This window comes from Miniopterus natalensis, chromosome 10 (genome assembly GCF_054644295.1).
Source record: "Miniopterus natalensis isolate mMinNat1 chromosome 10, mMinNat1.hap1, whole genome shotgun sequence".
NCBI lineage: Eukaryota > Metazoa > Chordata > Mammalia > Chiroptera > Miniopteridae > Miniopterus > Miniopterus natalensis.
The window spans coordinates 66,101,805-66,115,234 of record NC_142090.1 but is presented as its reverse complement, the minus strand read 5'-3'; the positions used below and the strand labels follow the sequence as shown (position 1 = coordinate 66,115,234).

Below are 13,430 nucleotides of genomic sequence, written 5' to 3'. Positions count from 1 at the left end.
TGCTGTCTAATGCAGAAAGTGGTCACAAAATAATTAACTCGAATTAAAATGTTATGGTAGAGAAAATTTTGGTTCCACACCTTCTTTGTTTACTCTGACACACCCAGAAAGTAAAGTCCTTAAGGTAACTCCAAGATCTTATCACCATTTAGTATCTTTTGGTGTCATACCAGCTGGTTAAAGGTTAGTTAACATAAACACAGATCATGTGGGTATTTGTTCCTATGTACTTAGGAATCAGCAGTGCTTGATTCCTACTGGGGTACCCCTTTTGGGGTGGAGGAAACTTCCTCAACAGAGAGATAATCAAGCTCAGGTATCTCTGCAACAAATTCATTCCAAATGTCTCTAACCAGGCATGAGAGCACATGAAAACTTGGAAGTCATTAAGGATAATTAGCTATATAAAATAAAGATAATTTACTATTAAACAGATGAAGTTCCTTGAGCATTGTACTAGAAACTTTGTCCCTTTTTTTATGAGCCTGGATTTGTGGGTCATACTCCCAAGGGCAGGCCTTACCTATGGGAAGAGAGCATATGTTACTAGAATGACTCTACCACGGCACCCAACTATTAGCCCATTGTGGAAACTCAATTGATACTTGTTCAACAAAATGAGTGATTTCATCAATCACTATTTTCAGTGAATTTTAAGCCAGATTAGACATATTTGATTCTGAATTCAGCAGATTCTGAAAATGTTGCATGACATTTTTTCATAGAGCCATACCATCCTATATACTACCAAGCTCACTCAGTGTAGTGGAAGGATGTGAACCAGGAGTAGGAAAACCCAGATCCTATCCCAGGTCACTGTTCAGCCTGTATCAATGCAAGCGACTTGCTCACACCTTCTCAGGCTGTTTTTCTTCTTGTGAAACTGGGATGAAAACTGCCATTTCCAGATGTGACTGTGTGTCAGATGAGCATGAATCATAGTCAGCTAAGGTTAAAAATGCCATTAGAAACCAGAGTCACGATGAAAAAATAAATCAGGAAGTTATGGCTCAAAGAGCTTAATGACTTGCTCAAGGTCAAAGAGTAGATAAGATGATACTTGATATTTGTACTTGTGCCTGTTCTTCTAATAACCCTAAGATAATTAAAGAGTGTGAAGTAGTATGGGTGTGTGTGTGTGTGTGTGTGTGTGTGTGTGTGTGTGTGTAAGGGACATTGCCTAAAACTCTTCAGGCAGGCTGCTTAGATATTCTATGTCTATTTAAAATTCTAGAACATTTGCTCTCAGGGGGAATCAATTTTCCTCTCAAGCAATGTTTTCCTACACACAATTAGAGACAAAAATAATTAGAGGAAGCTCTGTTTGGAAAGAAGGGGAAATATATTAAAAATTATTCAATTTCTGTTCTATGGTAGGAAGGATTAAATCACTGTGCCATTCTAAACCTATCAAAGAAAATAAAAACTTTGAAGTCCCACTTTGTGTCCTTTAAATACTAGCCAATTACTCATATGATACGATTGCATCTCACATAAACATGACCTCTTTTCAGTGTGTAGAAAAAGTGATTATGTTTCACGACACGTACATGGGATTTGATCTGAAGGCAATTTACTTTCCTGTTGATGTCTAGATGTGCATACAAAACTTACAGTGCCAAGGTCAATGATGAAGCAGTCGCCCTTGTTGAAACTGTGCCAGCTCAGGGGAACTTCCGTGGCCCTGACCACTCTCCGACCCTTCAGGTGCAGGAGCCTCCGGGCGGTCAGGTCGTTGGTGAGGACGTGATTTAGCCCAGATGCCACACCTCCGGCCTGATCCGTGGGAGGAGACAGAGAACAAAGCAAAACAGTTGAGGCTTCAAACTAGACACAGCCTGTGGAAAACCACAGCTGTTCCTGCCAAAATGGCCTGTCAAGCCAAGAGAAAACTGCCACCTCGCGCCTGTGAAAACTTAAATAGGAAAGAGAATTCCTTGGCAAATCAAGAGGTTTTTCAAAAAAGCTTTAGGCTCTAGCTTTCCTATTTCAACATTCAACTTAATATTGCAAATATTTACTGAGATCATTCAGTGTATAAAACCTGCTACATAAACAAAAAGCTGTAGCTCTTGGCCTTTGGGAACCAAGTATTTCTGAGTCATGGAGTGAGAAGGTAGACCGGATTTCAAGGGGAAAAGCAACAGGGGGTTGGAGGAGAGTCAGAGGTGACAAGTACAGATGAGAAGCACCCAGAAAATGAAGCTCCCCAAAGTGCCCGCCGCCACAGCGTCAGGAGAGAGAAGGGGAGTTAGGTGCTGACCAGGTATGGGCTGCTCCTGTTTATGGTCCTTGTTTTTACATTTTTAAAAAATTACCTGTCCTATGTTTTTTTGTGTGTCTGTGTGTGTTTTTTTTGGTAAAAAGAGTATATTAAATATACCAGGCCGAGGTATTTATAGTCAACATGAGGAGAGATGAAATATCTTACTTGCGCATCCCCAACCCAAAACCAAACAAATAAAATATAACCACGTTTAATTAGGAAATGCTGCAGTGCTTGCTTCAGCAGCCCATATACTAAAACTGGAACCATAAGAGAAGATTCTCATGGCCCCTGCGCAAGGAAGACATGTAAGTTCGTGAAGCGTTTCATATTTTTAAGGCCTGGGCAGGGGTTGGGTGCAGGGTAGAAGGAGTCAATGGGGGAAAAAAGGGGACATCTGTAATTCTTTCAACAATAAAGATAAATTAAAAAAAAATAAAGTTGCATTCAGAACAAAATCAGACTAAAACTAAAAAAAGAAAAAGAAATGTTGCAAATTTTTTTAACTATACCAAGTACATCTTCTTGTATTATTTGAAATCAGCTTTCAGCTTTTCATTTTTTTCTAATTAAATGTTAGGCAAAATAATCTTTATTTTATTATTATACAATTCATTATGAAGTAATGTGCATAATAAAGATTCATTATAAATAAATCTCTGTCATTTATTGATCAAAGGCCTCCTATGATAATATGGTATAAAAAATTAGCAGTATAAGAAACCTATAAAATAATCCAACTAAATAAATATGTTTTCATCATATATATACTGTTCTTGGTCATTTCCATTTTTTTCAATAAGTACATTGTGATATAATAAAAAAAATAGTATAAGAACACTGTAATCTGAAAAAAGTTATAAAATGTAGACTAGCTGAGGATACATATACAACATTTAGGCTAATTTTATATGGTGAACCATCAGAACGATATATAGTCTGTGAACATTTAACAGTATTTTAAAAAATAACTTTGTCTCTACTTTTTGATGCCAAAAATGCACAAAAGAAAAACTAAGTTTTACATATGTCTGTATCAGACAGTAAGCAGTTCTGTGAATATTGTTTGAATCAACCCCAGAAACTCCCTCTTTCTACCTATTCCACAGAATGAAAACAAGGTGGATGTTTTCATTCAACAAGGTCCTTTACATCTGCGGCCCCATAAGTACACTTTTCCCAGCTGACAGATGTCAGATGGGTGCTGTTTACAATCATGGCTGAGGGCTGGGTCTTCTTGGGAAGGGTGTGATTAACCGGAGATTTAACATGAGGGAGCAGTCTTAAGTAATAGTCCTCTATGACCCCTCCCAACCCCATAAAATGCCTCACAGAGGAAAAACCTCAAGTCAATGAAATGACATGAGAAGATTGTGTTAATGTTTCCTAGCTGAATATTGAGAGCATCCCAGTATAATGATCCCTAGCTTGGCACTGGAATCAAACGGTCACCCACTCACATGCTAGCTATTGGGCCTTGGCAAGTTACTGGTCTCTCTAAGCTTCCGTTTACTCATTTTAATAAGGTGATAATGATAGAAACTGCACCACGGGCTGTTTTCTAGATTAATATTCATGAAGTGCTTAGCACATTCCTATAAGCATGAAATTAAGTAAACATAATAGTCCTTGCTATTCTGGGTGGCAAATTATCTCTGCTTTTATATTTCCTATCAGGTATTGTTGCAACTGCAACACATCATCTGCTCACTGTCACTAAAGATAAGACAATGAACTGATCTTTTTTACTGATAAATTTGATCTCCACCTGCAAATAGCCTCTTTCTGAAAAATGCTGATTCACAGTGGTTTTAATGTTGGTAATTAGAATATAATTATCCAATAACTATAAAGTTACTTTTCTCATGTCCACTTTTAAATGTGTATCCAGAAGTTTGATTTCAGCAGTCCTGCCAATAGCCAGAAGGATTACTAATAACATAAGATCCTACTGATTGTGGATATCGGTATTTTATTGTTGAATTCAATCTTTAATCCTTACAACACTTATATGAGGAAGCTGTGGTTATACCTACTGCACATTTGAGAAAACTGAGCACAGAAAGCTTGACCTGAGGCAAACTGGTAATATGTGGCAGAAATGGGTTCATAACCAGTATGATTTTAGTAACTATAAGGCACAGCTTTTTCAAAATGCTGGGTTCACTCATATAAACGAGGTTTCAGGATCATTTGACATAAAATGTAGGAATTCATGTGAATTAAATAAAATGAGAGGTAAGAGTTTCATATTTAGGGTGGCTCATATCCTAGAATGGAAAAATGATTTCAAGAGAGAGAAGAGAACTTGTGTTTCGTCTTAATCTCAATGGCATCCTAAAATATTCAACTGAGTCTCTGATCAAGTAAGAGTAAAATAAACCCTGGCATTGTAGTAGGCAAATTTAGTATATATTCAGAATTTCCGTTTAGCTCTGAGGTATTAGGTCTTCACTAGTCTAATATGCTTCATGGGAGGAGTGGGATCTGCAGATCACCTATTGGAGCATGTCTGATTTTGAAAAGGATTGTTCCTAAAATATTTGTCTAGGGAAGGTATTCCTCGCCCTTTATCTGAACACTCCTGGGGCAGGGGGGATGATGAAGGGTGGCCAGTCTGCAAAGGTCACTGGGAGGTTTCCCCAAAAAAAGCTATCCTTTACTGAAGGTGGCCTTACAAGGACAGAACTACTTAACACTTTCATTTTGTTTTTCTTTAATTTTGAAAAATAAAGCCATTTGATGACTAGTGTTTCAGGCCCATATGCATAAACTGTGTGTACATGTATGTATGTGCCAGTGTATGTGCATCTGAATTTGTGGGGCAGAACCACACGTGTTCAGTCAATGGTTTCATTTGTACCATTTCCAAGGTCAAATCACACATTATGGGAAATGTGTGTATAGTTCTTTGTATTAGCTGAAGTTATAATTGTTACACACACCATATTAAGATGTTCTAGAACAACTGAGATTCCCACGTCATGGGATATTTACAGCAAATTCAGAGATTCTTCAGAATATCAAAACCAAAAACTGTTGATACTCAATTTACCAATATTTAATTATTTAAGTAATTTCATTTCAATAATTCCTGAAACATAACTGAAAGCTCTTAACTTTATTAAGTATCAACATATTAAGTGAAATCAAATCAGAATAGTTCACATATTGAGTTCACACATGTACGTTCCACAAACATTTATTGAGCACTTACTATGTGTCCAGCAATATATCAGTGAACAATACAGATTAAAACAAAAACCAAATATATAACTCTGTGCTCAATGTGCCCTCATTCTATGAAGACATGAGGTGTGAATAAATAAGAAGAGAAAGGGGGTCATAACAGAAACTGTTTGAGAGAGCTGCTTACCTTGTATTTCAGACCTCCTTTGAAATAGCCAACAAAATCAGTAGACTCATAGCCTTGAAGTTCTCTACTCTGCACTGGCTTGCCACCCAAGTAGTCATCCATCTGCACAGTAAAGATGGCAGCTGCTGTGCTTTCATCCTGAGAACACTCCTTTCCTGAAACAGCAAATGATGGAGCCTCACTTATCAAGCAAAGAAAAGAATTACGGCAGAGTTTCTGATATAAAAAGAACTCAGGAATTTTCGTGGAATTAAATATCAATACAACAAATCATCTTCAACAGAACAATCTTTTAGCAGAAATGGTGTAATATAAAATGTTATGTTGCTAGTAACTAAAATAATTTTGTTCCTGCATTCCAATTCTTTTTAAAATTAAAAAACAAAACACTACTGTCTAAATATGCTGAGGAAAATATAACCATATAGCCTAGTAGGATTCAGATTCATCCGGCCAATAAGATCAGGCTATGAAAACATTTTGCAATTGTTTTTGCCTTTATTAGCATCAACCTTTAGGCATCCAATACATTAATATGTCAATATTTGTAAGGAATATACACATCACAGACCAGAGCTAACCAACTTCAGAAAAGAAGGTGGTTGTTAGAATGGGAAATGAACATAACTCGACCTTACCCTTACTTTTGAGTCCCTTTGTATAATATTCTCTGAAGGAAAAGGGAGAGCCAAGGAACTGGCATGCTAACACCTATTGAATGTTAATGTATGTATTACTATCCCCAGAATTGAACACCAAACACATTTAATTTCCCAATTGTAATACAGATCTCATCCAGGAACCTCAATGAGGTGAGAACACCAATTCTTAAGAACCAGCGTCTTCATGTACATGGAAACCAGAGCCAGGACTGTCCTGAGGGAAACTCAAATTTTCCAAAAGACACTTCAGAACCCTTACTACATCTGAGCTGTGTGAAAGTCATAAATGATTGTAGAAATAGGAATAGCTAACATTTATACATTTATAATACCTTGGCTATGGGCCACACACTGTGTGTTCGTGTTTAAATGGATGATCTCATTTCATCTCTAAGCAGCCCCATGCAGCAGAAACCATGTTCTACCATGTTACAGGAGTGGGATGGGAGGCGTAGAGATGCCAAGAACCTTCCCTGAGTTCGTAAATTTGCCCTTTGGTAGAACAACACGCAGAGCCAGTTTTCTGTGGCTCTGAAGCACAAGCTCTTAAAAACTACAATACTCGATTTTTTTCATACTCAGACTCTCACCAGCAGTATAATTTTATGGTAATAGGCGTATGTCATTTTCCTTCATGAAAAATGGATGCATAAAAGTTTAGAAGCTGTAACAATATTACAGTTCACCTGAAACCCCAGTTGAGAATATTCACCAAAGTTGAAGAAAATCAGTCAGCTATTCTGAAGAAAGAATTGGATTTCTTTACAATTCTTCTCTCAAAGAGGGCCTGTGTAGCAAGTATCTTCTCAGTAAAAAAATCAGTAGCTAGAAGAGTATTTGACATAAATTTTGTGAACTTGTCATGGTCAAAGGAAATTATGTAACACACGAGAAATTTTGCAGTCCAAAGGGACTCCAGTGTCATTCTTAATCCCACTTTCCCTTCCATAAATGAGAATACTAATAAAGGTATAGATGTAGATTTGTACAGTGATGCTTTAACAGGAAAACTTAAATCAGGTTAATACCAAGCCTTTAAGGATGATGTATTTGACTTAAACATTCTCACTTGAGTACAAGTTGAAACCCGAGTCTCTTTAGGTAGATGTAAATGGACAGGCATGCAATTAATAATTAGACAGGAAGTTAAGTTAATTAAGTTATATTATCACTTGTTAATGTCATGTCCGGTGCTAGGCCAGGGAATATGGGTATGAATAAGCCAGAGTCCTTGCTCTACAGAGGTTGGAGGTCTTTAATGAAGCCAATAGCAGTTTTTCAATGTGAAAACCAGAATCAAGTTCAGTTGTATCATGATGAAATCCTCGCAAGTACTCAAAAACTTATGAACTTCGTTTATTTTCCCTATGGTAATTTTACTGATGTTATGCTGCTTAGTGTTGTTATTTTATATCATGTTACCTTAATGTATATCTGCTGTAAACTTCCTAAAATTGTTTTGGGGGTGTGGCTTTATATGTAAAACAGATTAAAAGGGAGGTTTAATAACAAGGCTAATCAAATAACCACTCATGATAAAAAAAAGAACTCTTGCCAAGTTAGGAATACAGGGGGACATCCTCAACTTGATAAACAGCATCAAAAAGCATACCGCTAACATAATTCTTAGTGGTGAAAGACTGAATGCTTTCCCCTAAGACTGGGAACAAGAGAGGATGTCTACTCCCATTACGCAACATTATGCAAGAGGTTCTAACCACTGAGATAAGGTAGAAAGAGAAAATCATACAGAATGGAAAAGAAGAGATAAATGTTTCTACTTAGAAATGAGAGGACTGTGTACATAGGAAATTCTAAGAAACCTACAAAATAAATAAATAAAAATATAAAACCTCCCAGAATAAGTGCATTCAGCAAGATAGCAAGATAAAAATTAATTTGTAACAAAAGGCAGTCATGAAACATGAAAAAATTGAAATTAAAAGCACCATGCCATTTACGATCACTCCAATAAAACTGAGCTGTATATTTAACAAAACAAGTACATGATATATATATGCTAAAAATTACAAAATGGTGACGAAAAGAATCAAACACTTTCATAGATATAAAGACATAGTGTCATGTGTTGTAAGGCTCAATATAATAAAGATGTCAGTTTTTCCAAAATTGGTCTGTAGGCTTAATACTATTCCTAGCAAAATCACAGCAAGGTTTATTATAGATTATACAAGTTTATTATAAAATTTATATGAAAAGGCATAGGCCCTAGAATAGCTAAAAACAATCTTGACAAAGAAAACTAAGCTAGGCCCAGCCGGTGTGGCTCAGCGGTTGAGTGTCGACCTAGGATCCAGGAGATCGGGGTTCGATTCCCAGTCAGGGCACATGCCCCGGTTTCGGGCTCGATCGCCAGCAGGGGGCGTGCAGGAGGCAGCCGAGCAATGACTCTCTCCCATCCTTGATCTTTCTCTCTCTGAAATCAATAGAAATATATTTTTTTTTAAAAAAGAAAAAGAAAACTAAACTAGGATAAATAAGTCTGATATTAATGTCCACTATACAGCTCCAGTAATTAAGACAGTGTGGTATTGGTTGAAAGATAGACACGCAGATCAGTAGACATGTTTCCCCAATGGTAACATTTTGTGAAACTATAGCATGGTTTAGCATATCAGCACACTAAAGTGTAAGTACATAAGTATAGTGCAGCACAGAATACCACAATCAGGATTTGACAGGCACGTATCTATATTGCCCCCATTTTACTTGTACTCATTCGTGCGTTTGTACATTTAATTATATATAATTTTATCACATATGTATATCCACCATCATAGCCTAAATATTGAATAATTACATCAAAAAAAATCTCTTATGTTGCCTTTTTATAACTACAACCGCTTCCCTCTTGCATCACCCTGACCCCACCCCAACCTGAACCTCTCATAAGAATAAATCCAGCCCGGCTGGGCGTGGCTCAGCGGTTAAGCATCGACCTAGGATCCAGGCGACCAGGATTCAATTCCCGGTCAGGGCACATGCCCGGGTTGAGGGCTCGATCAATGACTCTCTCATCATTGATGTTTCTATCTCTCTCCCTCTCCTTTCCTCTCTGAAATCAATAAAGATATATTTAAAAAAAAAAAAAAAAAGAATAAATCCAGCCCAGCTGGGCGTGGCTCAGCGGTTGATCATCGACCTAGGATCCAGGAGATCGGGGTTTGATTCCTGGTCAGGGCACATGCCTGGGTTTCGGGCTCCATCCCCAGTCGGGGGAGTGCAGGAGGCAGCCGGTCCATGACTCTCTCATCACTGATGTTTCTCTCTCTCTCTCCCTTTCTCTCTCTGAAATCAATAAAGATATATTAAAAAAAAAAAAAGAATAAATCCAAAATTTTGTCATTTCAAAAGTGGTATAAATAAAATCATACAGTATGTAACATTTTGACATGAGTATTTTCCTTACTCAGCATAATTGCCTGAGCATTTATCTGAGTTGCTGTGCGTATCAATAGTCTGTTCCTTTTCATTGCTGAGTAGTATTCCTTGTTATTGACGTGCCACAATTTGTTTAACCCGTCACCTGGTGAAGGATATCGGAGCTGATTCAAGTTTTTGTCTATTCAGATGAAGCTGCTATGGACATTCATGTATAGCTTTTTACATGAATATAAATTTTCATTTCTCTGAAATAAATGTCCATGAACGCAATTGCTGGGTCATATGACAGTTGCATGTTTAGCTTTGCAGGAAACTGCCAAACTCTTTTCCATAATAATCGTACCCCCTATTTTATAGCCACGCCCCCAAGCAACAGAGAAAAGCCCAGCTTCTCAGCACCCTCGCCAGCCCTGTGTAAGTTCCTTGTATTGTATGTCGTATGTGGTAACCCACTTCTTTGGGTTCCCAGTGCCTTGCATGGAGCACAGCACAGACTAGCTACACCGCAGACGTTTGCTGCTCTCAACCATATTTATGTCAAGTCTGAAACTGGCAAGGAGAAATGGCGAGGTGGGGTCTGCCACACGGGCCTGGGATGTCACGGACAGTAGCTTTGCCATCTAGCCTTGTTCATAGGCATGATGCTGTAAGTAGCCAGGAACGGAAGGCGGGAGATTTAAACCCCTTGGCACAAAGCTGAACTGTTTAGAAAGGACCAGTGCGACTCTTTCAGTCCTGTGCCACAAGTTCTTACTTTGTAAATAAAAAGAAAAATAATAAAATGAAATCACCCGAGACATGCAAGGGTGTGATAGACACTGAGGGAGAGACCAGGAAAGATGACTCTTTTCCCATTTGATGTCCAACTTCTTCCCCTCTCCCGCCTTTTTTCCTCTGGGCCTGTTTCATTTCTACCCTATGCACCATTTTCAGCCCAGTCTGACTTTAACTTCACTCTTTCACCTTTTTTCCAACTGATTTTCTTTAGTGAAACTTTCTTTTTCCTTGAACTTTCAGCTCTTCCTTTTGGAACTTTCTCTCAGTCTGTCTTGTTAATCCTCGTGAATTAATCCGAATTCAGGTTTTAGAGGGAAATGTTCCCGACGAAATCCAACTTCAGGGAATAGAAGTAGGAAGAGCTGCTGAACAGTTGCAACTAAAGGCCTGTCGACCATTGTACTCTACACTTTTCCATGTTCCCCAGGATCCTCTCTTGACACAAGATCCCTCCCAATACCCTCATGTTCCCTTTTTTTCTGTCACAGCTTCTCTGCTTCCCCCTATAGACACTGAGCGTCTCTTTCACAGTGCTGATCCCATTTAACCTGTCATACCATGCTTTGTCTTATTGCATCTTTGAGATTATAAATTTTGAGGGGAGTTTCATAAAGAATTCATATGCAAAAATGTCTTATCCAACACTGAATGATTACTGAAGAAACTAACTTATAAAAGTAACACACTGTTAACTTCAGTTTTAGCAAACCTTTAAGATCATAAAGTGCCTCTGCCCAAAGCATTTTCTATTACATTTTTTTAATTTGGTGAGCAATAAATGAATAATTAAGAGTTAATAATTAATAATGATTCTGTGCAAACCTTAGACAACATAGCTCTTAAAGACTTTATATGGGTAAAAAGGAACCTGTAGAATTAAAAATAATGTATTCAAAGACCTCTTGCAATCTTCTGACAAAGTTAAACTAACTCTTATCTACAGCAAGATGCGATGTTCTTTCTCATTTCAATTCACCACAGTGGCAAATGTAGCATTTCAGACACTGTGATTCATTCCAGATACAAGTTCTGAATAGAAAAAGACCAAGGTCGGGGCGTTATTATTCTATGTGGCATCATGAACATGGTTATGTCTTGGGGTTTCAGTGGGGTTTAGAGGGATAAAGCATAACTAGACCACCGTCTGTGGGGAATAGGGGCATTTCAGTGGGAAATCAAAATGAGCTTGGAACGCAGCTTCAGCATCCTCAAGCAAGCACAACATTTTACTATCAAAGGCTATAAGAAAACAGCCCTCTCTCCCCCACGCCTTTGTCCTTTGGGGTACCCATCTGCTCCATGTGTTGGCCAACGCTGAGAACATCACTTCTCAATGTTGTCTATCATTTTCTTTCTTAAAATCTTCAACTATTAGAAGTAAAAATAATAGCATTCAGGGTTTCAAAACGTGTGTGTGTGTGTGTGTGTGTGTGTGGTTTCCCCATAAGCTCAGAAATAAACCTGAAAAATAAGAACCCCGGGTCCAGGGGAGGCAGGCTCGTTCTAAAAGGAGTCAGCGAGGCCCAGATAATCGGCACGTTGTTGGATGGGGTGTGCCCACTGGCGCGGGATCTCACGGGGAGAGGCTGGACATTCAGGATGTTTACGAGTAAAAGTAGAAGGTGGAAAAAGTAGAACACACAAGGCCCAGTGTCCTGAGAGTCTGGCCCGAGGGCGGCCCAAAATAATTACGGCTGAAGGAGCCGTTCTGTTCCAGAGCGTCCTGGTTCAAAGAGCTCAACAATGCGCTTAAAAATCATTAACGATAAAGAAGCCCATTTAAACACATAAGTAGGCCATACGAAGCTGCTTATTTACATGGACGATATCTGCCTTGTTCGTCTCTTTCTTTGTTTCCTGCTCCTACCAGGTTGGCCAGCATCTTATAAACAGGGCCGCGGGGCGCGGGCCGGGGCTGCTCCCTCGGGCAGCGGGACGTGCGCCACCGGCACCGGCGGAGACATGGGAGGTGACATGCGGGGGGGGGGGGGATTAATTAGCAAACAAGCTTCTCGCCAGCTGCGGCGGACGCCCACAAACTTGTCTTCATCGGCTCCCCGACAGGAAAACCAGGACTGAGCCTGTCGGCGGTGAGCGGGACTCGGCCAGCGCCGGGCGGGGCGTGGGGTTTGGCGCTGGAAGGTGACAGGGGGCGGCACCGGCCAGAGGGACCGGCCCCCGAGCCCCGGAGGCGGACGCGGCGAAGGTCTAAGTCCGGGGTACGAGGCTGCTCCCCACCGCGCCGGGCCCCGGGGCTCGCCGCCGCGGACTCGGGCGCGCAGGAGGCGGCCAGCCCCCGGGGCGCGCCCCGCGGGGCGCCGCTCCTTGTGCGGCTCCTTCCTCCCCGCACCCATCGGGCAAACCTCAGCTCCTCGCGGCCGCCCCTGCCCACCCCGCCCCTCACCGAGCCAGAAGTGCAGGCGGTAGGTGTAGCCGCGGCACGCCTTGCTCGTGTGCAGCACCAGGTAGGCATCCCCGACGTAGAAGTCGCCGTAGGCGCTGCGGGGCACCGGCACCAGCTCCAGCTTCTCGATCCTCCAGACCTGCAGCCCCGCCTTCTTGCCCGCGCGGGCGAACTCGGGGTGGTACAGCTCCTGGGCCATGGCTGGCGCGCGGTGCGGCGCAGAGGGGGCGCGCGACCTCGGGGACCCCGGCGTCGCACTGCACCGGGAGCGGCCGTGGGGACGGGTTCGCCGCCGCTTTATAGGGCGCGCTCGGCGGGGAAGGCGGGGCCCCGAAACGGGAGGGGCTGGGCGCCCGGGCTGGGGCTGCGCGCGGGCGGGGATCGCGTCCCGGCGGGAGCGCAGCGCCTACTGCGGACGCCTCCGCCCTTCCCGCGGGGCGCGAGGTAATCGGAGCCTCGGCAGCCTCGAGATCCAGAGGGAGTTTGTAGAAACTCCTGGAAATGCCGCCTCCAAATGAGGGCGCGTCCTCTGGCAACAGG

The 13,430-nt window shown here is 41.1% G+C and overlaps 1 protein-coding gene and 1 non-coding gene across 2 annotated transcripts in view; one reads left to right on the top strand and one right to left on the bottom strand.

The window, feature by feature from the left end:
- The window catches only part of SCIN (scinderin), a 62,371-nt gene extending 49,249 nt beyond the window's left edge, over window positions 1-13,122 (bottom strand). Inside the window, exons 1-3 of the mRNA XM_087821187.1 lie at window positions 12,891-13,122; window positions 5,643-5,797; window positions 1,615-1,776 (exon numbers count right to left, since the gene is read on the bottom strand). Of these exons, the coding sequence (XP_087677313.1) occupies window positions 1,615-1,776; window positions 5,643-5,797; window positions 12,891-13,089 (516 nt within the window). The 5' untranslated portion in view covers window positions 13,090-13,122. The remainder of the gene's footprint in view (window positions 1-1,614; window positions 1,777-5,642; window positions 5,798-12,890) is intronic.
- On the top strand, window positions 2,497-2,602 carry LOC148092285 (U6 spliceosomal RNA). Its single transcript, XR_015715243.1, has one exon. It is a non-coding gene; the product is annotated as a U6 spliceosomal RNA (small nuclear RNA).
- Window positions 13,123-13,430: the final 308 nt, after the last annotated feature.